The sequence below is a fragment of the Zingiber officinale genome, chromosome 4B (genome assembly GCF_018446385.1).
Source record: "Zingiber officinale cultivar Zhangliang chromosome 4B, Zo_v1.1, whole genome shotgun sequence".
Classification (NCBI taxonomy): domain Eukaryota; kingdom Viridiplantae; phylum Streptophyta; class Magnoliopsida; order Zingiberales; family Zingiberaceae; genus Zingiber; species Zingiber officinale.
Window position 1 is genome coordinate 139,179,762 of NC_055993.1, and position 24,324 is coordinate 139,204,085.

The following is a 24,324-nucleotide window of genomic DNA, read 5'->3' on the forward strand; positions in this document are numbered from 1 at the left end:
AGATCCTACTTTTGCCTTAGACTATTGTACTACTTAAGAAGCAATGCATTCAAAAGTGCATTGATACACTGATCAGGGTGGACCCCCGAGAGGGGGCCAAAGGGAGAAAGACTGACTAACATTGTAGTCAAAGTCAAATGGTTGAAGACACGTTGTCATACGAGACCAGGATTGTTGACTAGGCAGTGTGGGCCAATCGGTCCTCGCATCGTCGTCGGTTGGACGTGAAGGGCCGACCGAACCTCCAGAGCAACCACCCTTAGTAGCTTGCAAACACAGTTTGGAGCCATATACTAGCTGATCGGATAGGATGCGCCTTCTCGATAGAAGGAAGGGCCGAGCGTAGAACGTAACGGATTGTTGATTGCATTTTATAAGGCCGAGATGGTGGTTCGCCAGCCGAGCGGACACCAATCAACCTACATTGGAGCCCATACACATGTCACACCATGCCCTTTCTCAAATTATTTTTTTTATTTTTTTTTAAAAACTTAATCAAATGAGACAATAGATAACGCCCATTTTTGTCAAATGACAATGTTCATTTTGCAAAACTGACTGACAATGTTCATTTCATTGTATTTCTGATTTGAACCACTTAAAACTTCATTTATATTTGAAATGTCTAAAAATCTTCATCGCTCTAGAGAAAATAATATCCATGAATTTTGGAGAAATGAGATGTGGGAAGATGCGGAAGATGATGCTGATTGAATGATGATTACGATACTTGAGCAGGAAGAACAGAGATGTCAAGAAACTCGAAGTTCTCGAAGAGCTGCAAATCGGAGGTATATGGACCGGGATCGGGAAGACGGGCATGTTTGCCTTGTCTGAGATTACTTCTCGGATGTTCCAACATTTTACGCTGAAGTCTTTCGACGACGATTTCACATGCGAAGAGAGTTATTTGTTCGTATAGTCGATGCCCTGACAGATTATTCAGAGTATTTTCAGTGAAGGAGAGATGTAATTGGAAGGAAAGGTTTGTCACCACTTCAAAAATGTACGGCGGCTATTCGTCAATTGACATATGCATCCCCCGCCGACTCTCTAGATGAGTATGTACGGATGAGTGAGAGAACTGCCCTTTATTGCTTGATCAACTTCTGTCGATGTATGATCGATGTGTTTGGGGCACGATACTTGCGAAGACCCAATGCTGCTGATACTCAACGCTTGCTTCAAATGCATGAGCAGAGACACGATTTTCCTAGAATGTTGGGCAGCCTTGATTGCATGCATTGGGAGTAGAAGAATTGTCCCGTCGCTTGGAAAGGTCAATTTACTAGAGGCGATTATGATGTCCCAACAATAATTCTTGGAGTTGTCGCGTCTGCAGACTTGTGGATATGACATGCTTTTTTTGGCGTCGCAGGGTCGCGTAACGATATAAATGTTTTAATGAATTACTGTTATTTAACGCCATCCTACATAGAAATGCTTCGGATGTTAATTTCACAGTAAACGACACATCATATATAAAAGGATACTATCTGACAAATGGTATATACCTGGAATGAGCTACGTTCGTGAAGAGCTTTCCATGTCCCGAGGATCCCAAAAGGAAAAAATTCAAGGAGAGACAGGAGGCTGCAAGAAAGGATGTGGAGCGAGCATTTGGAGTGCTCCAAGCTCGTTGGGCAATAATTAGAGGTCCTGCGCGATCTTGGTACAAAAATGACTTAAAGGATATCATGTATACGTGCATTATTTTACACAACATGATTATTGAGGATGATGGAGAGACATCAGTCAATTGGTCGGATGAAGACTTTCCTCCACCGGCACGAATAGTCATGGGCTCTACTCCAGAATTCCGAGAGTACCTCCAGAATTATAGCGAGCTACATGATAGAGAAGTGCATCACCAGCTTCGAGCTGACTTAGTTGAACATGTCTGGACACGTTATGAATATAATTAGTGAGGAATAAGTTAATTATTAATTAATTCTATTTTAATTATGTACTATGTTTTATTTTATGATCTCATTGTAATGATTTATTTGTTAATGCTGTAAATTATTAAATTTTCAATAATATTTGTATGAAATTATTTTGTTTGTAAATAAATTTAGTGAACAAAAAATGTAGCTAATTATTATATATTAATTATTAAATTAATAATTTATTTAAAAATATTAAATAAAACTAATATATATTATTAATAAATTAATTAACATGTATATTATAAATATATATTTATGGTAATATATAAATAAATAGTAAATAAGATAGTAAATAGAAAATATAGATAATGATGTGGTGGGTCCAATATAAAGTTATTTGTTGGGTTTATGATTGTAGGAAGAGGTTTATAAAAGTAATAGATTTTTATATTTTTAATGTGGTAGTGATGTGACATAGTAGGTCCCACGATGTTGGGTTTATAAGTTTAGGATTGTGGTTACTCTAATACATCTTTTAGAGTTACTTTATGACCTATCACTTATCAGTAATACTTTGGAATTTGAGCATAGAGGCAACAGTACTAGCATACAAAGGAATCCATATCTACTTGCAAAGGTATGCAACACTATATATTCTTACATGCTCATTAGCTACTATTCATCTTCACTATTTTCCTCCCCAATCGATCACTGACTTAAGCATCGAAGGGCTAATGTCGGGACCCTTTCCTGACCCAACACTAACGCTCATTGTATTGTAGGAGAGCGTGGAGTCTTCGTTTGGTCAACCACAGAGCCACATCCCCAACAAACCATCTTCTCAGCTTTCGAACAGGATAATATTTGGCGCCGTCTGTGGGAATCTCATCTGCATTTGAAATGTGAAGATGGAGAACGCTGGATGACTCACGACTGTGACCTTAACACCAGAAGAGTTGGAAATGTTAATAAATGCCTAAGTTGCAAAAATGGTGGAGCAACAACAACAAGTGACAGTCGAGTGTCGGACGCTGATCCCGACCATCTCTACTGTAGGACAGCACGCTGAACACAAAACCCAAGTAGAGGATCCCACTGGCCACAAGTCAAACCACCAGCCGACGGGCACCTTCCAACAAGCACCCTCTTCGCAGACCAAAACGCCACCAGTGCCAAATGCACCGATCTCGTACCATAGGGCGTTGTTCCGAATGCCCTCGGTGGAGTATGACCGAGTAAAGAGGATACAAGGATTGTCTTCAAAGAATGCACTTGCTCGGGATATGCGTAAAGGCAAGGCACCCTGAACAATCGACTTTCCCAAATGGGTAAACAGGCAGTTCTCTCAAGAAATCCTCGATAACCAGCTGCCAGCTCATTTTCGTCCTTTATCAATTGGAGAGTATAGAGGATCGATCGATCCCGAGGATCATCTACTCAAATTCGACAACATCGCCACACTTCACCAATACACGGATGGAGTTAAATGTCGAGTATTTTTTACTACCCTGTTTGGTTCAACACAGAGATAGTTTAAATGACTATCGATCGGATCCATCTGTAGATTCAAGGACTTCCGAGCAGTATTCCTCCAACACTTCGCCAGTAGTCGTCGCTATCAGAAAATGACTGTAACTTTGTTCTCACTCAAGCAAGGACCCAAGGAGACATTACGGGTCTTTATCAAAAGATTCAACCAAGTGGTCATAGACATCTCATCAGCCGCTCAGGTGGGGAATCTTGTCCGCTTAGCTTCCACGTGTCGGACCACATGTGGTCGATACTCCTGATGTTGCTGTTGAGGGCCCGCTTAGGGCCCTTTTGGGGGCTTATTGTTGTTACCCAATCAGCGCTGGTGAACAACAACCGACTCAGGGGGATGGCTTCTTTTTTTCGAGCTGACCGGGCCTCCTTCATATTGATGTATTTTGTAGTTCATCCAAATAGATGATCAAAGTCCCTCGGAGGCCTCCTGAGTGGTTGATGGGATGCCCATGATCATTTGGTTGAATCTTTTAATAAAGACCCTATAATTGTCTTTTCAAAAGGACTTACAACTAATAATTTCTTTCGATCCCTTATTAGGAAGCCTCCGAGGGACTTCGATCATCTGCTCGGATGGACTACAAAATGTTAGGGTCGATATGCAACGCTTCATTGTCTTGCTTCATTGTCTAGAGGGGGGAGAGGGGGATGTGAATAGCTCGTCGCGCTTCATTGTCTTGCTTCGTGATGATGATATGCAGCAGAAAACACTCAAGCAATGCTAACGCTATGATTTACTTGGTATCCACCTCAAAAAGAGGTGACTAATCCAAGGATCCATCCTCACACACTCATCCACTATGAAAACACTCTTTTACGGTAACTACTGAAGGCGGGGAAACCTTGTACAAACTCACAATACAACAAGAAGAAAAGGGAAATAAATACAAGCAAAATCTTACAAGATTTACAACATACAACCGAAACCCTAACTTATTATTCTTGTGTGGAACGTCTCTTAACTTTGGAAGTACAGCAACACTTAGCTCCAAAAAAACTTCAAGAAATGGCGTGAATCTGTGAGAATGATCGTAAGAAGTGGAGACGAAGAACTGCAAAAGAAGACGCTCGCCAACAGCTTTATCCTGCGCAACGGTCGTCTCCCAATTGATCAGTCGATCGATTGGGGTGGCTGAATCGATCGACTGATCGATTCAACCTTCTTATGTGCTCTCTGGAAAATGACATGAATTGATCGACCAATCGATTCAACTATCTCACGTCACACGCGATTTTCAGCCCCCAATCTATCGGTTGATTGATTGACGGTGCCTAATCGATCAGTTGATAGATTAGGGGTTGTTCTGTGCTTGCGACATTTCTCCCCAATCGATCAGCTGGTCGATTGGGATACTATTTATCGCAGCGCTGTGCCCAATCAATCAACTGATCGATTGGACTCAGTCCAATTTGAACACTTGATCAAATTGACCAACCCTAGCTTGCCCGAGTCAAGTCTAAGGTGCCCCAAACCCAACATCCAGTCACCTGTGACCTGTTGGGACTCCTCGTGCCTAGCATATGGTCAACCTTGACCTGCTGTGACTTCTTCACTAAGTGTCTGGTCAACCCTTTGGCCCACTTGGATGTTTCTCCTCGTGCCAAGTGTCCGGTCAACCTTGACTTACTTGGACTTATCGTCTCGTGCCAAGTGTTCGGTCCTCCATGTACCCACTTGGACTTCCACCAGATGTTCGGTTAACCTTGACTCATCTGAATTTCTTTGTGGCAACATCCAATCAATCCTTTGACCTACTTGGGCTTCCCAATACCAAGTGTCCGGTCAACCTTGACTCACCTGGATTCCCACGTGTTTGACTTCACTCACCAGGTATTTCCTTCCGCCTAGCTTCACTCACTACGACTTTTCATATGCCTGGATTCACTTACCATGACTTTCCATCTGCCCGAATTCACTGACCAGGACTTTCACCTACCTTCACTCACTAGGATTTTCACCTAGCTTCACTCACCAGGATTTTCCCACTGTTCGGCTTCACTCACTGGGACTTTCATCTGCCTAACTTCACTCACTAGGTCTTTCACCTGGCTTCACTCACCAAGATTTTCCAACTGCCTGGCTTCACTCACCAAGACTTCCACTTGGCTTCACTCATCAGGATTTTTCCTTGCCTAACCTCCAGTTAAGACTTTCCCAATCAAGTATCCGGTCAACTTCTTTGACCTACTTGACTCTTCTTCACATCAAACTGGTCATCAATTGACCAAAGGGGAATTGCTCCAATAATATCCCCAATCGGACGATTGCTCCTGCAATCTCCATATATTGTTAAACATCAAAACCCAAACATCAAGAATCAAGCTTGAGCCAACTCAACCTTAGTTAACTTGGTCAACATTGACCCAGGAATATTGCACTAATAATCTCTCCCTTTTTGATGTTTGACAATATCTTTAAGTTAGGCTAATCCCATAGCCTCAACTTTTCATTCATGTCAATGTATGAATGAGAGTTTCCTTCATTCTCTCCCTTTCCAAGAGAGCATTCTCCTCCAAACTTTACTAGAGGGGCAATAAAGACCTAACTTAAACCCTATATTTTCTTCCTTTATTGGTACACATCAAAAACTCTCCCCCTTAAGAGTTACTCAATGTTGTTTGCAACTTCACATGTTGTTCACAACACTACAATGAAGGACTCATACCCTTCATTATCTTTAATGCTCACCTTTGAGCATTAACAATTTCAACAATGAATGTCTCATACCCTTCATTGTATCTAATGCTCACCTTTGAGCATTCTGCTTTCTAACAATGAAGATATCTGATCTACTATTGTTTCCCCATGCTCAACCTTGAGCATTTTACAAAACGAAGGTTTTACCACCTTCTATGGTTACGAACAAATATTTTCATGTTTTTAAAGAACAGCTCCCCCTAAAAACATGCTTCAAACTTCTGTCATTGTACCAATAATGACTTGGAATCCATAAATCTTTAGGAAACCCAAAAATTTAAAGTTTTGAGGTTTAAAAGATTCAATATTGAAACTAACCTTATTCTAAACTTCAACCTAGTGTTCTTTAACCATTTATCCTTATTTTCATTATGAAAACTACGCTTAAATGTATATAAATATATTCCAAGGATTTATGAGTGGTTAAAGAGGCTAAACATGGCTCAAAGTACTGAAATCAGACTTTCCCAACTAAAATCAATCTTTTCAATCGATTGGTTTGAGACTCAATCTATTGACACACTTTCAATTGATCGTTTGATCAATTCCGCGAGCTTTTGTTCACAAAAATTACCTCTGAATTGATCCACTGATCGATCCATGCAAGGTTGAATCGATCGGATGATCGATTCAACGAGGTTCTACTCGTGACAATACCCATCTTAATCGATCTCCCGATTGATTGAGACACTCCAATCGATCGCCCGATCGATTGGAGGTCTGATTTCCTGAAATCCAATTTCAATGAAATTCAGAAATGTCCCGAAAATTATATAAAATTCTAAAAATCATGAAAATTATTGTAGACATTATTTAGGGTATATACTATTAAAGAAAAATAGTTTTCTTAGAAAATACATCTTATTTTCAAAGATTAACATAACATTAGAAACTTGTAAAAACTTCAATGTTTCTTTCAAGTTTGTGTCTAACTTTCCAATGATGATTACTATAAAAAAAATAGCCTTCACCAAGGTTTTCCAAAGTATATTTAAAGTGTTTTACAAAATCAATTTCCAACCATGTTATTTGGGCTCAATGCATATGACTTGTACATTAGCTTTCCCAATAATTGTAGTACACATAACTATGTATTTTGATGAAATCAAAAATCAAACAGATGCACTAAATCTAGATCTTGAGGCTTGTTCATCATCCTAGCATCTCGCTTATATTTAATGTATATTAAAATACATACAAGTCACCTTGTGGTCTTTATCAGATGTAGATTTTGATTTTGCTCTAAACTAGGGATCATACATATCTATCTAAGTATTTTAGGAATTTTGAACATTCACCTAGAATGTTACTTGTAGTAAATGTCATTGTCCTTAATTACAAGGAAATTGAAAATAATGTATGATGATTTATGACGTACATAAAAAAGAAATTATTTTCAAAAGAAAATACACTATAACTACATGATGTATGTATGATATGACATGATATTTTTGTTATATTTTTCATAATAAACATGAATGTAAAATATGATGTTATGACATATGATAACAAATAAAGCATGACAAGTAAGAATAAATAAGATATACTTAGATAACCTATCTAAGTATCCTTAATTCCTTAGCTAAATTAAAATCTAATCCTAAATTGTCTATATTTTCTCAAGAAAATGTCAAACCCCAACTTGACATTTCTTTTACCTTTCCTTAGTTGTGTCAATTTAAATTGTGTGTAATTTCTCAAGATTTGACACATTTTACTCTTCCAATGAGTAATCACTTAAATTAAGACTTAAATTTGTCCTTAACTCTTGAAGAAAATATCAAAAATCCCAACTTGACATTTTTTATATTTTTCTCAAGTGTGTCAATTTAAATTAAGTTCAATTTCTCAAATTTTAACACATTTTACTTTTCCAAAGAGTAAATAGTAATCCATTTTATTTTCAAAGATTAACCTTGAAAATGCTCTTCATCTCTTGGTCTAATATTTATATTAGTAAGAGATAATATCCCCTATCTATTTAACATATAGGGTCATTGTCTCCCGCCAATTCACTTTTTCTAATCCAAGAGGAGCGGATCAAAAAAGATGATCTTGAGGATCTCATTCCATGTTTCGTTACCAATCATTTTGATGTAATCCTTGTCATAGTTTACATCTTGAATTCAATGTGATGAATTATAAATTTCATTTATTATTTGGTGAATTGTGTTATCTATTTTTTTGCTTTTTATTTATGATTAGTTTTTTTTTATTTACTATTAGTGTGTTATGAACTTATGATTAGTAGATTGTATTTATTTAAGAATTTTTTGCTTTTGTAAAAAACAATGTATTGCCTACACTTTATTTAAATTTATTTTTTAAAATTTATTAAATCAAACATAACGCAGAAAAAAAAAAAAAAAACTCAAATCGGACCTTCCCTAAGTCGCTATGTCCGGTCCGGACATGATCCGACTCATTGGAACCACGAATGGGTAACTTGTCCGGCTGATTCACCGGTCCGGTTCGGAACACAATATAGCTGGGTTCCGCTTCATGGTGGTCTACCGGACCGGCTGTTTCACCCCTATCATTTATAAATTCGCGTTGCTGGTGGCGGTGGCTGCAAGACGACGGCGTGAAGAGAACCAATCTAGGGCTTCTTCCTCTCCCGATCGAGCGAAGGGGACGCCGTACTCATGTAAGTTTTCGCTTCTTTCTTTCTTCATGTTCATCGGAGTCGTTGATCTTCTTCGATTCAGCTTTGAGTTCGAAGATGCTTTTTACGCCGCGATGTGTTCGATTTCCAACTCTTGCACTCGCGGACATGCAGGAGGCCTTCGATCAACCGACCCCCGACACCCAACCCGGACGAGGAGCCGGAAAAAGAGCTTTCCATTCAGGAGATCATCAACATCAAGGTGTCGGACTGTTTCGCCTTTAGGCAATTTTTTGTGAGAATCATCTTAGAAAAATATGCTAAAAGGAAAAAAAGAAAGGGTTTTAGGGTTTAGAAAGTGTTATTTATTCTGTATTGGGATGATTGTGTGTATACTCATATGGAGAACTTCGCACATGTCGATGAGTTGAATTTGGTTCTTCAGCTAATAGAGTCTGGGGAGAAGGAGAAACTGATGGAGCTTTTGAGGGAGAGGCTGATCGAGTGCGGATGGAGGGACGAGATGAGAGCGCTCTGCAGGTTTGAAGTATTTCCTTTGTTATTATTAATGCGGCAAAATAAGTGTTTCTGTGTTTGATGGCTTATAGAATATCCGTTTTGGTGACATACTTTTTTGGTGACATACTTTTCCATACAGTTGCATCCAAAGATATGAAATTCAAACAGATTAGCTTAACAAAACTATTATCTTACTATCAGTTATTTAGACTTACTATCAGTTATTTAGACTCGATGTGTTTGGTTCTGACTTGTTTTAATGATATGATCAAAGTTGGACGGTAAAAACAATTGTGTTTAATATTTTAATGAAACTTAAGGTTGTCCGAAGACATATCAATCTTGTCTATATGTGCAAACATGCTGCTGTTTGTCTACAATTTCATGTGCTTCACTTTTTTTATCTGTTTGGGTCCTGTGATTTTTTGAACCTTTGTTTCTTCTTGTCTTTCTCAAAGAGCATATGCAAAGAAAAAGGGAAGAAATAATGTCACAGTTGATGACCTTGTACATGTTATTACTCCAAAAGGAAGAGGTGAGTACTTCCTTGTTGAATTTATTTATCCTTTTGTTTGAAATCGTTTCTTCAAATCTTCAACTTTTAATGTTCATTGGAGAAAAGTCGTGCATTTCAGTTACTAGCAATTTTGCAATTTCTACATCAGCTTGTAAGAAATTGTTTCTTAAAATCTTCAACTTTTAATGTTCATTGGAGAAAAGTTGTGCATTTCGGTTACTAGCAAATTTGCAATTTCTACATCAGCTTGTAAGAAGTTGTTTCAACAGTCTTCACTCTTTTACTCTCCATCCAATTTTCAATGGAAGGAATAGACTAAACGGTTCTTCAACATTAAATAATATGGTGATGATGATGGATTTTGTTGAGTTTATGAGCTCTTATATTTTTAGTTTTCTCATCTAGTTTCTTTATATATGAATGGATGGGTTTGCAAGAGGAATGAAATTATAAATTTTTAACTTGTTCTATTTCATATGGGAGTGGTAATAAAATCCCCATCGCAATCCACTGCATTGTCATCCCTAGGATGTGGTAATCCTTTTCCATCCCTAGATTGGACTCTTTTCTTTGCCAATTGCGAAAAAATTTTGATAGGTGGGGATCCAATCATATCTACCTTTTTATGTGATTACTCAATCAATTTAAATGTTTGTAAATGACATGTGCAACATCAAATCAAAACTTTTTCTACATGAGGGGAGTCAAAGTGTCTGTTTGACTCCTGCTAGAATCTCCTCCTCTTTGATGCTACTGAAAAACTTTTTCACACAGTTTCTCCTTCCATTAAAGAGGAGGTAGATGTGTTTATCAATAAAAATGAAAGGAAGTTGGTGGGAGAATGTCTAGGTCAGTAGAGACGTTAGGTAACCTCAACAAGTGTGATGGATTGTGGTTTAGAATAGTAATTAATTGAGCATAGGTAATTTATCTATAGGTTTCAGCTTAGAAGAAAAAATAAATAATAACCAATATTAGGTAATCCAATTGACAGAGACCATGCTCTCTTCACATTTTTGTGATCTTCTTTAGGGTGATCTTGTAATGAGCAACAGAATACAAACGGTATTGCCTGTTTGGTGTTCTGGCGGTGGCTTTAGGTGTCCTGAGATATGGGAGAAGGGGGGCTAGGCTTGCCCAACTGTTTCTTTTTCACCTCTTTCTCAAGTCTGAATTGTGTTGTTTTATTGGATATTTAGTTTTTATCACGGCTTGTGTTGCTTTGATTTGTGTGTTGATTTATTGGATATTTAGTTTTTCTCACGGCTTGTGTTGCTTTGATTTGTGGGTTGTTTTATTGGATATTTAATTTTTATCACGGCTTGGGTTTGCTGTTGCTCTATTTCATATTTTATAAATTGACAAAACTAGAGGGAGCTTTGTTAACTGGATGTAAGATTAAGATATTTCAAACATTAAGAACTAATTAGCTATCATAATCCAAGGAGGTCCACATTTATATACATAATTAAATCTAAGGAGCTAATTGTCTCTTGCTTCACAGCTAAACTTCGAAGCTTTTTTTTGTCTTACACTTGCTTTATTACAAATATTATTATTGTTAAACAACATCTTAGTAATCATTGTATACAAATTCCATTAACCCAGGTAAATTCTTTTAAAACCTTGTTCTCTGTCACACTTTACCTATCTTAACAATTTGATTGAGCTTTGTTGCAGCTTCAGTGCCGGATTCTGTGAAGGCTGAACTACTGCTACGCATCCAATCTTTCCTCAAATCTGTTCCGCTTGATGCCCTCTGAACTATAAAAGCGGGTGCTCGCAAGCATAATATCTCACACAAACTGTGCTACTCTCTTCTCTAAAATCTCGTTGGAGATCGATCAAATCCTATGGGCTTGATTCTGGCAGCAGATAGAGATCACTTGTTGCCTTCCTATCCTATTTTTCCTCAAAGCTGCGGCAACAATTTGTTGCGTCATATTTTGTAAAATGCATGATATGTAGTATTCTTAAATGCTTCATAAACTAAACTCAAGATATGTATTTATAGTTTTTTTCATCTCCCATTGTAGTTCCTTCAGTTTATACAATTCATTGTAGGTGCCATGATAACATTGATTAGCATGCATCAGAAGCTGCTAATGATGTTCATGCTAAAGCACCACATCCCTGCTGTTGCTGTGTTGTATTTGAGTGAGTTTAACTAGCAGAACCAACAGACTTTAATTTAGGGAGTATTTGAGAGAGTTTTTGTTTATTTAAAAGGGATTCTTATAAAGATTATTTTGAAGTTAGTGAGGAGTTAAAGTATGGAATATTTGAAAGTAGAAGTAAAAAGTTAATATAAGGTAAACTTTGAGTGTGATGAATAATTGTTTCTAAGTTTAATTTTTAGTTAAATGATAATAATATCTTTAAACTATATAAACTTATAATAATATCTTTAAACTATATAAATTAATATTATTTAATTATCTAAATATAATCTTGATACACGTTATATAATTATTATTATATGTTTAACATTGTATTAAAATTAATTTTTTTATAATTAAAAATATATATAATTAATAAAAATAAAAAATGATAAAATTTATATAAATATATAAAAATATGTATAATCAATTTTAGAAATGTAAATTATATAAAACTATAATATATTATTTAAAAAAATAAATATCACATAAGTGTGATGGTAATTATATAAAATGATAAATTTATTAAACTCAAAAGTATAGTGATAATTATATAAAGTGATAAATTTATTAAGGGTATAATGTCAGACCATTAACAAAAAGCAAACAGAAGCTATAAAAAAAAAATCAAATTCTTCTTTCCAGTTTTAAGCTGAGTAAAGTTTTAGAATTTAAAAAGCATAAAAACTCTATCAAATACTCCTTTATTATGTTTTCGGTTTTCATGATCACTTCTATATTAGTCTCAATTGTCTACCTTCTTTAAATACTCTATCAAATACTCCTTTAAACAATAGAATTTTTTTTCAACTCTACATTTTTGTAGTTCGTCTTTGTGTCTGAATGCATTGGTGTCGTCATCTAGGTCAATTTTGGTTAATTTTTATACAAGTTATTGTTATGCAGAGGTTTGGTGAAATGATTTAGGTATTTTTAAATTGGTGATCTTGACCCAAAATTCTTGATTAGCAGGGACTTGAATCTTGATTGGGAAACTCTTGTGTAGTTGGGACTTTGTTTATGACAATTATGATCACTAATTGCATGAGCTTAATTATTCAATCACTGTTTGCCAAACTTATTGAGTTGACTTGGAAGAGTGTATCTTCATTTAAGGGAGATAATTGTATTAACTAACATATCAAATTTTACACATCTAAAGTTACATGACAATTTATATAATTTTTTTTATAATGAATAATTTAATAAAACTAATTGGCGGAGAAGCACAGGCACAGAGATAATTGTATCAACTATATAACATATCAAATTTTAGTAGGTGACTGCTACTCGATCCCACGTTGAAACCGTCTCCGATAATTTCTTTAGAAACATCCATCGGATTCTTTTACTCTTGATATTCATCGAAACCCTTTCCAGATGCTCCAAAGGTTCATTAGTCCTCGACGATGAACTACTCTCCCACTCATCGGAATGCTCATCACTCGGTCGCTGAAATTGAAGAGATGATCATTTCAAGGCAACTAAAGAAAACATCGCCATTAATTTCAAAATCAACATTATCCCAAACTCAAACCTTTTTGGACTCAGTTAAAACGAGTGACTGCAGATTCGGTGCGCATCGAAGAAGATCAAACACTATGTCCAGGCTGAATTGCTCTGCCACATACATTTTGATCTTCAACTGGTGCAGTTTGTGAAAGACAGGAAACCCTTGTACGAGGGCCCTATACTTTCCCTGAAACAAACAAAAATATTGATTGTAATTAGGAGAAGAAGACCATATATAAACTAACATACGTACCAGGAATCTAGGAGACAAGCTTGAAAGACATTTATCCGACACAGTAATAGTCAGCGTAGTCACATCGCATAACGTCTGGGCAAATGTTCCCATGCGCCAAATTCTGAATAATCGGACACAAGTCAAAGAGGGTGTGCTTCGATTTGCAAGTTCGTCGAACTAAAATAAGGTTTTAGTTTTAAATATTCGAGTTTCTGGCAATTGATTTGAAGTTTTTCTGGAGCAGTTACAAGAGTCAATCTGAGAAGATTTGGTGCCGCTATTTGAACGAGTTCGGGCCGGAAATATTTTGTTTTTAATCTTAGTTCTTCCAGAACAGGACAACCCGAGAGTAGCCTCGACAAGCTCTCGTTAGGAATAATATTTTCGCCGAGTGTGAGGGAAAGGGTCTTGAGATTGCTCAATCTGAAGGCGATGCGTTCGGAAAACTTAAATATGAAACCCACGCAGCCGACGACTTGTAGATCCAGTGACACGAGCGATGGCCAATCGAACACGATTTTGAAAAAAGAAGATCTGCATTGCGTGTAGAAGAAATTGAGGAGAGTCACCTGCCGGGCACCGTGGGATTTGGCGTATTTGACTAAGTCATAGACGAGTTTTTCACACGAAACGCAGACTACGCAGGATTTGTCGTCCGTGTTGAAGACGAGATTTTTGGGATCAATGCTGCGTCCGGTGAGGTGAAGACGAGAAACAGAGTCGCCGCCGCGGGAAACGAAGAAGTGCTTCTTGATGATGGGTTGTAGATCGAAGTAGGAGAAGTTGATGACGGGGACGGAAGTCCAGACGTGACGCCATCTGCGGGAGAGAACGGAGGTGCGGATGGAGTCGAGGGTGGGGAGGAAGGAGAGGATGTGGCTGAGAAGCTCGTCCGGGAGAGTACTCAGGTAGTCTTCTTCCTTTAATTCCGACTGCACGTGCCGGCGGCGAAAGCGGCGGCGGCTTCTGCTACACAAATCACCCATGACCATGAAGAGAGAGAGGCGGAGGCGGCGGCGGCGGCGGCGGCGGCGGGCGTTAAAGGTGTGTCGATCTCTTGTCTGGAACTCCATATTTATAGCGAAATAAATAATTTGATTTAGAGAAAATTCCGACAATTAATAACGAACCAAATAAAATTGTATATATATAAAAAATCTTTAACTTCCAATATTTCTGTTTTATGTTTTCTGGCATGTTATTCTAATTTTACAATTTAATATAAAAATAACAAATCAATCCGGATAGATATACGAAATTGAAGTAATGTGTAAGTAATAAAAATGATATTTTTAAAATAAAAATAAAATAAATTAATACTTACCATGTAAACACATTGAGGCAGAGATGTCAATTTGATTTTAGAGTTAAGTTCCTCGTGAGTTATTCGTGGATAACTCGATTAAAATTTAACTCGAACTTGGTGTTGGTTGAGATCGAACCGACTCATTTAATATTTAAATCGATCTCGGTCTTATTTAATACTAATTCGTGGTCTTGTTGAGCCAGACTTCATATAATATATTATTTATATAAATTCTTAAACAATTTAGTATCATCAGATAATTAATGATAAATATTAGATAAAATCTTAAAATTTAAAAGTTTTTTTTTAAAGAATCAAATAGTTATTATTGTTTAATTTACCATATAAAAAAATTACTATAAAATTACTTTTATTTTGATTCTGGCTTGTACTCGAACTCAAACTTGATTTTAATTTGAGCTTTTCGAGCCAAGCTCGAGCTTGTGACTAGATGGTTGAGCCGAGCTCAAGATCAAATTCGCAAGCTCAATCAAGCTCGAGCCAAGCCTCTTTATTTTTTCAAGCTCGAGTTCGGCTTAGCTCGATTACAACCCTAGCTCTGCTAAATAATTTAAGCGGATTGTGTTAAAATTTTATCAACCTATTTTAAAATTAGTTTAGGAATGATAACCCGCCTAGGCCCGTGATTCACACGGGGCATTGAGAAAAAAATTCTTCTAAAATTATATATATATATATATATATATATATATATATATCCCTCGAACCCATAACTCACCCCCACCTTGGTTTCGGTTAGGTTGAAGATTTCCCAACCTGCTAGGATGGCGGGCTACCCCACCCCGACATATGATGAATTTTTGACGGGTCCATTCGTCCTATCATGAGTCGCCCAAAAGTGTTCCGGACACTTCGAGTGCATTCACTTTAGGGCACCCGACGACCCAATCTCTTAGTCGCAGACGCGCGTCACAGATAGGCGGTCACGTAGTATATCAAATTTCTCTCTTTCTCTCTCTCTCTCTATATTTGTTATCCTGGGCAACATACAATTATTAGTGCAGGAAGCATCAAACGATCGAATCTGTGTTTTGATAATAAAAAAAAAGTTCAAAAGTTAAGTTGTCTTGTTATCTAACAAGTGTGACTCAGTCTACAGGAAAGTCCTAAGTTGTCTTAGACAAAAGTTCTAGTGGATTCTAGGCAGGTGGAAAGCCCTAGATGTGGTTAGGCAATGAAGTACTGGTCCGGGGGAACTTGGCGAAGCCTTGGCGAGTCGAGCACTTTGGGCGAAATTCTAGAGTCGAGGACTCTAGGTGAAAATCTCGAAGGTCGCGGACACCGAGTGGAAGACTGGACGAGTCGTGGAACGGATGTTCAACAGAAAGTCTTAGAGTCTCGGACACCGAGCAAAAGTCTATACGCTCTGGAGGACCGGTCTGGAAAAAGGTAACTTCTTCTTAAAGGAGTAGGTGAGGATGCGTTCCCCGAAGAGGGAACAGTAGGCATCAGTTTAACGAAGGTTTTTCGGGCTTTAACGTCGTCGCTCGACGGTCTCCCACGCGGGGTATTTATAGTCGCCGCGTCAACTCTGACGTTTAACGTCGCCCCTCGACGGTCTTCAGGTCGGGTATTTAGAGTCGCCGGTTCGGCTCTAGCGCTTAACGTCGCTGCTCGACGGTCTTCAGGACGGAGTATTTATGGTCGCCACTCTGACCCTGACGTTTAACGTCACCACTCGACGGTCTTCAGGGCGGAGTATTTATGGTCGCCGCTCCGCCCCTGGCGTTTAACGTCGTCGCTCAACGGTCTTCAGGCCGTGTATTTATAGCCGCCAGTTCGGCTCTGGCGTTTAACGTCGCCGCTCAACGGTCTTCAGGCCGGGTATTTATTGCCGCCGGTTTGGCTCTGGTGTTTAACGTTGCCGCTTGACGGTCTTCAGGCCGGGTATTTATAGTCGCCGGTTCGGCTTTGGCGTTTAACGTCGTCGCTTGACGGTGTTCGGGCCGGGTATTTATAGCCGCCGGTTTGGCTATGGCGTTTAACGTCGCCGCTCGACGGTCTTCAGGGCGGAGTATTTATGGTCGCCGCTCCGACCCTAGTGTTTAATGTCGCCGCTCGACGGTCTTCAGGCCGAGTATTTATAGTCGTCGGTTCGGCTATGACGTTTAATGTCACCGCTCGACGGTTTTCAGGCCGGGTACTTATTGCCGCCGGTTCGGCTATGACGTTTAACGTCGCCGCTTGATGGTCTTCAGGCCGGGTATTTATAGCCGCCGGTTCGGCTCTGGCGTTTAACGTCGCCACTCGACGGTCTTCAGGCCAGGTATTTATTGTCGCCGGTTTGGCTCTGGCGTTTAACGTCGCCGCTCGACAGTCTTCAGGCCGGATATTTATAGCCGCCGATTCGGCTATGGCGTTTAACGTCGTCGCTCGACGGTCTTCCGAGTTGCCGAGCCGTTCAACAATGATTTTGCAATCCTTTGCTTTTTCGATTTTAACCCTGCAGTCAAAAGACGTAGGGCAAAGAAGGGATTTACGATACTAATACATTGACACACCTTTCACCCAGCTCGGTACGGCTGGAGATGGTTCGCATTTCATGGACGTTCCAGTCGCCGTCCGTCTTCATCTTCTAAATAGTAAGCTCCCGAGCGAAGCTTCTCCACGATCCTAAACGGTCTAGCCCACGGAGCCTCCAGCTTGCCGACGTCGCCGATCGACTTCACCTTCTTCCATACTAGGTCGCCGACCTGAAAGGATCGAGGAATCACTCGTCAGTTGTAGCTTTGCCTCATTCTTTGCCGATAGGCCGTCTGCTGAGCGATCGCCTTGGCGTGCGTCTCATCCACCAAATCAAGCTCCTGTTGTCTTCGCTCGGCGTTGTCCACATCGTACTGCTGCACCGGGTCAGATTCTATTCCAACTTCGACGGGAACGACTGTCTCGCCCCCATACACCAAGTGGAAAGGCATGACACTCGTTCCCTCCTTTAGCGTCGTTCGGATTGCCCACAATACGCCTAGAAGCGCGTCCACCTAGCTACCTCCGACATGGTCGAGTCAAACTCGGAGAATCTGCAGGATCTCCGGATTGGTACTTCAGCTTGCCCATTGCTCTGGGGGTAAGCCACTAAGATGAAGGCCTGCTGGATGTCGTATCCTTTACACCACTCTCTGAGTTGCTGACCGACAAACTGTCTTCCGTTGTTTGAGATGAGTCGGCGCGGGATGCCGAACCGACAAATAAGGTGCTGTCAGATGAACTTCTTGACCATCTGTTCGGTGATCCTGGTCAGCGGCTCAGCCTCTACCCACTTGGAGAAGTAATCAACAGCAACGAGTAAAAACTTCCGTTGACCACTTGCCATGGGGAAGGGCCCCACTATGTCCAGGCCCCACTGGTCGAACGGGTAGGATACCACGAATGTCTTCATTTCTTCCGTCGAGCGGTGTGAGAGATTGTGGTACTTTTGGCAGGACAGACAAGTGGATACGGTTCGAGCGGCGTCCTCCTGAAGGGTCGGCCAAAAGTATCCGGCTAGCAAAATCTTTCTTGCTAGCGAACGACCGCCCGGATGTCCACCACAAGAGCCCTGGTGTATCTCCTATAGTATGTAGTCGATGTCTTCTGGCCTGACGCATTTGAGAAGCGGTCGGGAGAAAGCTTTCTTGTACAGCTGGTCTCCGATTAGTGTGAATCTGTCCGCTCGCCTTCTCAACAGGTGAGCCTCTTCCCGATCAGAAGGCGTAGCTCCTGCTCGCAGAAACTCTATCAGCGTCGTTCTCCAGTCACTGGGAAAGGTGAGTCCCTCCATCCGGTCGATATGGGCCACGAGGGACACTTGGTCAATCGGCTGCTGAATGACGATCGTCGATATAGAGCTGACTAGTTTCGCCAGTTCGTCCGTCGCTTGATTCTGTGCTCAGGGAACCTTCTTTATAACCACCTCCTAGAAATTGGCTTTCAACTTTTCGAAGGCCTCGGCGTAGAGCCTGAGCCGAGCACTATTGATCTCGAACGTTACGGAGAGCTGCTGGGTGACTAACTGCGAGTTCAAATGAATCAGAACTCTGATGGCGCCCACGTGCCAAGCGGCTTGCAGCCCGGCTATGAGAGCCTCGTACTCGACCTTCATTGTTGGTTGCTCGGTAGTCCAGCCAAACAGACAGCTGCATCCGCTCTTCTTTGGGGGAGATCAGTAGTATTCCCACCGCACTCCCTTGCCGGGTGGAAGATCCATCTACGTACACCTTCCAGGTGACTTTGGGCTCGGGGTCTTGCACCTCGGCGATGAAGTCTGCCAGAGATTGTGCCTTTATAGCTGTCCAGGGTTGATATTGAATATCAAACTCACTGAACTTCGTGGTCCACTTGATCAGCCGCCCTGATGCTTATGGATTGAGGAGGACCCTGCTCAACGACCTATTGGTCATTACTATGATGGTATGCGCGAGAAAATACAGAAGGAGCCTCCGAGCGTCGAGGACCAGTGCAAAGGTGATTTTCTCGAGACCGGTGTAACGGGATTCAGTGCCTTTTAATATATGGCTCAAGAAGTATACAGGTTATTTCTCGCCGTCCGACCTTACAAGGGCCGAGCCGACCAAGTGATCGGTCGAGGATAGGTAAATTTTGAGGGGTTCACCAGCTATTGACTTGGCTAGCACTGGTAGGGAGTTGAGATAGGCCTTGAGCTCCTCGAACGCCCGATCGCACTCCTCGTCCCACTAGAACTTCGTGGCTCGGCACAGGATCTTGAAAAATAGTAGGCTCCGGTCAGCTGACTTTGAAATGAACCTTGATAAAGCTGTTATCCGGCCGGTAAGACGCTGCGTCTCCCTTAGGTTTCTCAGTGGTAGCATATCCTGTAGCGCTTTCACCTTGCTGGGATTAGCCTTAATGCCCCGCTCAGTTACAATGTATCCTAGGAAACGTCTGCTTTTGGCGCTGAACAAACATTTCTGGGGGTTGAGCTTGATTCCGTATGTCCGTAGCGTATGACAGGTCTCCTTTATATCTGCACAGAGATCGACAACCCGAAGTGATTTAATCAATATGTCATCTACATATACCTCCATATTGCGCTCGATCTGCCACCTGAATACTTTGTTCATAAGATGCTAGTAAGTGGCCCCAACGTTCTTCAGGTCGAACGGCATCACGTTGTTGCAGTAGGTGTCGTCCGCCGTGATGAAGCTAACCTTCTCCTGGTCCTTGCGGGCGAGCGGCACCTGGTCGTATTCCTGGTATGCATCCAACATACATATTAGATCGCACCCAGCGGTTGAATCTACCATCTGATCGATTCTGGGCAGAGGATAAATGTCCTTCGAGAATGCTTTGTTCAGGTCCCGAAAGTCGATGCAGACTCTCTATTTGTTGTTTAACTTGGAAACGAGCACTACGTTCGCGAGTCCGCTCGGGAATTGCACCTCGCGTATGTGGCCGGCCTCCAAGAGTTTCTCAACCTCCGCTCAGATTATTTGATTCTATTCGACATTGAAGTCTCTCTCTTCCATTGATTTACTGGTCGGGCGTTCGGTCGGACGTGAAGCTCATGCTGAGCTATGCTTGGGGAAATGGCGGGCAGTTCGTTCGTTGACCATGCGAAGACATCGTGGTTTTGTTGAAGGCATTTGATGAGCTCTTTCCTTTGTTCCCCATCCAGGTCAGATGTTATGAAGGTGGTGGCCTCCGGTCGACAAGAATGAATCTGCACTTCCTCATTTTCCTCATAAACTTAAGTAGGAGGTTTCTCGGTTATAGCGTTTACCTCGATCCGGGGTGTCTTTCGTGCGGATCTGGCTTCAAAGCGGATCATCTCCATGTAGCAGCGCCGAGTTGCTAGCTGGTCTCCTCGGACCTCTCCTACCTGGTCCTCGACGGGGAATTTTATTTTCTAACAAAAAGTCAAGACGATCGCCCGAAACTCGTTGAGGGCGGGGCGCCCCAGGATCACGTTGTAGGCGGAGGGGGCGTCTACAACGATAAAGTTAGTGGCCCGCGTCCTCTGAAGCGGCTCTTCTCAGCGATATGGCTAGTCTGGTCTGTCCGACCGGCAGAACCTCGTTTCCTATGAACCCGTACAGTGGGGTTGTCATGGGCAACAACTCGACTCTGTAAATCTGGAGTTAGTCGAATGCCTTCTTGAAGATGATGTTGACCGAGCTGCCTGTGTCAATAAATATGCGGTGAATAGTATAATTGGCTATTACCGCTTTGATAATGAGAGCGTCGTCATGCGGTATTTCGACTCCCTCGAGGTTCCTCGGACCAAAGCTAATATCGGGCCCGCTCGCCTTCTCTTCGCTGTAGCCTATTGTGTGGATCCTTATCTGCCGAGCGTGCGACTTCCATGCCCTGTTAGAATCTTCGCCGGTGGGTCCCCCTGCTATGATATTGATCCCCCACGAGCGACATTGCCTCTGTTTTCTTCCTCTCGTGCGGATAGTCTAGCTCGCTCATGAGAGGTCCGAGGCTGATCACCATGATGTGGCCGCTCGGATGATTGCCTAACTTCTCATCGCCCGGCGTGCTGGTGTTGATGCCGCTGGTTGGGCGAGGGCGATCGGCGTCGATAGTTTCTTGGCGTCGGCGGGACAACTGGGGCGAACCCTCGACAATCGCGGGTGTTGTGGCTAGCTGACTGGTGTAGGGAACAAAACATGAGAGTCCATACCTTTCCCCTTGCCTTCAGCCGTTCGGATGTCACATGCTGAACAACGCATGGTCTAGCTTCTTGATATGGCCTCATCCCCTCGTTTCGAGGCCCTCTCGGTGGTTGACTGACTGGCTGCCTCTGCTCGATTGGCGCTGGTGAGTCAGTAGGCGTCTCTTTCCTTCTGGTTGTCTAGGCCTCCTCCACGTTGATGTACTCGCTTGTCTTTTTTAGCATATGATCGTAATCGCGAGGCGACTTCCGGATGAGCGAACGGAAGAAATCCTCATCGGTCAGTCCTTGGATAAAGGCGTGCATCATGGTCTCAGATGAAACTGTCGAGATATCCATGGCCGCCTAGTTGAATCGTTGGATGTAGGCTCGGAGAGTCTCTCTGGGCCCTTTTTTCATGGAGAATAGGCTGACGCTCGTCTTCTGATATCGCCTGCTACTTGCGAAGTGGTGGAAGAACGCCGTTCGGAAGTCCTTAAAACTCCGAATTGATCCGTTCGGCAACCTCCGGAACCATCGTTGCACCGAGCCGGACAGGGTGGTGAGGAATTCCCGGCACTTAACTCCGTCAGTGTATTGATGTAGAGTAGCGGCGTTATCGAACTTACCGAGATGGTCGTCCGGGTCAGTCGCACCACTGTATTCTCCAATCGCCAGGGGGGCATAGTACCTTGGGAGCGGATCCTGCAGAATCGCCTCTGAGAACTGGCAATTGATCCGCTCGGGAGAAGAATCGGTCTGAGGCGCCTTGCCCTTCTTGACGTCCCGCGCGGGCACTTCATCGGCTGACGATCCTTGGTTGGCCTGCGCGAGTTCGGAGGGAGTCTGGAATAGGGCCCGATGGAAGGGAATTGGCGCGGGTGGTGCTTCTCCTGGCGTGCCGGTCTGTCCTTTATTCTGCGCCCAAGTAGAAAATTATTCCGGTCAATCTTCCAACACCGCTCAGCCACCGGATGCCAAGGTGGCTTGTTGCACAAGCCGCTCGGCTTGTGCCCTCTGTTGGTGCTCCACTATTTTTGCCGCTCGCGCCTGGATGAGCGCGTCAAGTTCTTCTGGAGAGAGCGTCACGGTATGTGAGCGTCCAGCTTCCTCCATCTTCTCGACTCGGATTCAGGTGCATTTCCACAGACGGCGCCAATTTGATCCTGTCTGAGTGCTGAGTCGACGGTCGCTGGGGACGTGGTGCTCTCATTAACTCCGCGTAGCCCGGTGTGTGACGTAGACCTTCGACGAGAACCTGCAAACACAAAACCAAGCCGGGAAGGGGTTCCCAGCGACGGTCCTCCGATGCTCAAGTCAGCTTCCAGCAGCAAGAAATCGAAGTAGAATGATGAGAACTGTAGCTACAGTGATAAATAGCGTATACCTCCGTTGGAGTCTGAAAGCCCTTATATAGGGCTTCTCAGGGGCGCATGCACGCTCCCCGAGACGTGCACGACCTTCAAAGCATACCTGGAATGGGTGTGTCAGTCCCCATACCTCAACAGGACGAGCATATCTCTGATGTGACAGTGGAAGCTTCCACCGTATGACTGCTACTAACCATACCCCCTACAGACGACACTGGTCCCTAGGAAGATATCGATACTTGCTCCTTTTGTCCTTTACCAGGCCGGGCGGATGGGCCGTTCGGCCAAACACCCTCCTTGGGCTGAGTGAAGGCCACCTTAGCTAGGCTGAGCTCACCCTATCGGGTGAGTGCGCTTTGACTGCCGAGCCGATGTTTCGTCTACCGTCGACCGAGCGGAATGCTCGCTCGTCCGTTATCCTCTTCCGTCTTGCTTTAAGAGTGTCAGAAGCTTGGCGTCGAGCCGAACTGTCGGAAGCTGGGTCGGCTCTCCTCCAGCCAATCGAGGGGTAATTCGTCGACCGGATACCTGTAGAGCGTTGACCACCTTGACCTCCTGCTAGATGGGCCCCCTTCCCTTACCACCGGATCATCTACCTTCTCTCCCCTATAATATCTAGTTCAGGACCTGCCCAACCTATTGTACAAAAATATTTAATGGATTTATGCATTTTAATTTTTATAGTTAGAGAATTTTGGCACCATCCAAGATAAATTTGGCATAATATTGATGAATGAACATGATTGACAGAAATTTTTTTCAACTCTACATTTTTGTAGTCTGTCTTTGACTCTTTGTGTCTGAATGCATTGGTATCATCTAGGTCAATTTTGGTTAATTTTTATACAAGTTATTGTTATGCAGAGGTTTGGTGAAATGATTTAGGTATTTTTAAATTGGTGATCTTGACACAAAATTCTTGATTAGCAGGGACTTGAATCTTGATTGGGAAACTCTTGTGTAGTTGGGACTTTGTTTATGACAATTATGGTCACTAATTGCATGAGCTTAATGATTCAATCACTGTTTGCCAAACTTATTGAGTTGACTTGGAAGAGTGTAAGCTTCATTTAAGGGAGGTAATTGTATTAACTAACATATCAAATTTTACACATCTAAAGTTACATGACAATTTATATAAAATTTTATTTTATAATGAATAATTTAATAAAACTAATTGGCGGAGAAGCATAGGCATATATAGAGATAATTGTATTAACTAACATATCAAATTTTAGTAGATGACTGTTACTCGATCCCACGTTGAAACCGTCTTCGATAATGTTTTCAGAAATGCCGATCGGATTCTTAAATATGAAACCCACGTAGCCGACGACTTGTAGATTCAGTGACACG

The 24,324-nt window shown here is 41.8% G+C and overlaps 2 protein-coding genes across 2 annotated transcripts; one reads left to right on the forward strand and one right to left on the reverse strand.

The window, feature by feature from the left end:
* The first annotated feature begins 8,636 nt into the window (after positions 1 to 8,636).
* Positions 8,637 to 11,796, forward strand: LOC121977079 (transcription and mRNA export factor ENY2-like). The gene is made up of 5 exons (XM_042529590.1): positions 8,637 to 8,779; positions 8,912 to 8,999; positions 9,183 to 9,277; positions 9,715 to 9,791; positions 11,454 to 11,796. Coding segments are annotated over exons 1-5 (345 nt in total). The 5' UTR covers positions 8,637 to 8,777; the 3' UTR covers positions 11,537 to 11,796.
* Positions 11,797 to 13,204: 1,408 nt separating this feature from the next.
* LOC121978759 (F-box protein At5g03100-like) lies at positions 13,205 to 14,752 on the reverse strand. The gene is made up of 4 exons (XM_042531056.1): positions 13,928 to 14,752; positions 13,698 to 13,856; positions 13,470 to 13,631; positions 13,205 to 13,384 (listed from the first exon to the last, which is right to left on the reverse strand). The coding sequence occupies exons 1-4, from the start codon at positions 14,750 to 14,752 to the stop codon at positions 13,205 to 13,207; spliced, it is 1,326 nt and encodes a 441-aa protein (XP_042386990.1).
* Between the last annotated feature and the right edge of the window lie 9,572 nt (positions 14,753 to 24,324).

What these genes read in the sequence shown, in the direction of transcription:
- LOC121977079 (XM_042529590.1), top strand. An exon ending in AGGAGATCATCAACATCAAG is followed by an intron (nt 9,000 to 9,182) that starts GTGTCGGACTGT and finishes TTGGTTCTTCAG; the next exon opens with CTAATAGAGTCTGGGGAGAA. An exon ending in GAGATGAGAGCGCTCTGCAG is followed by an intron (nt 9,278 to 9,714) that starts GTTTGAAGTATT and finishes TCTTTCTCAAAG; the next exon opens with AGCATATGCAAAGAAAAAGG.
- LOC121978759 (XM_042531056.1), bottom strand. Translation starts at nt 14,752, where the DNA reads ATGGAGTTCCAGACAAGAGATCGACACACCTTTAACGCCCGCCGCCGC. An exon ending in ATCTTCTCAGATTGACTCTT is followed by an intron (nt 13,857 to 13,927) that starts GTAACTGCTCCA and finishes ACCTTATTTTAG; the next exon opens with TTCGACGAACTTGCAAATCG. An exon ending in TTTTAACTGAGTCCAAAAAG is followed by an intron (nt 13,385 to 13,469) that starts GTTTGAGTTTGG and finishes CTTCAATTTCAG; the next exon opens with CGACCGAGTGATGAGCATTC.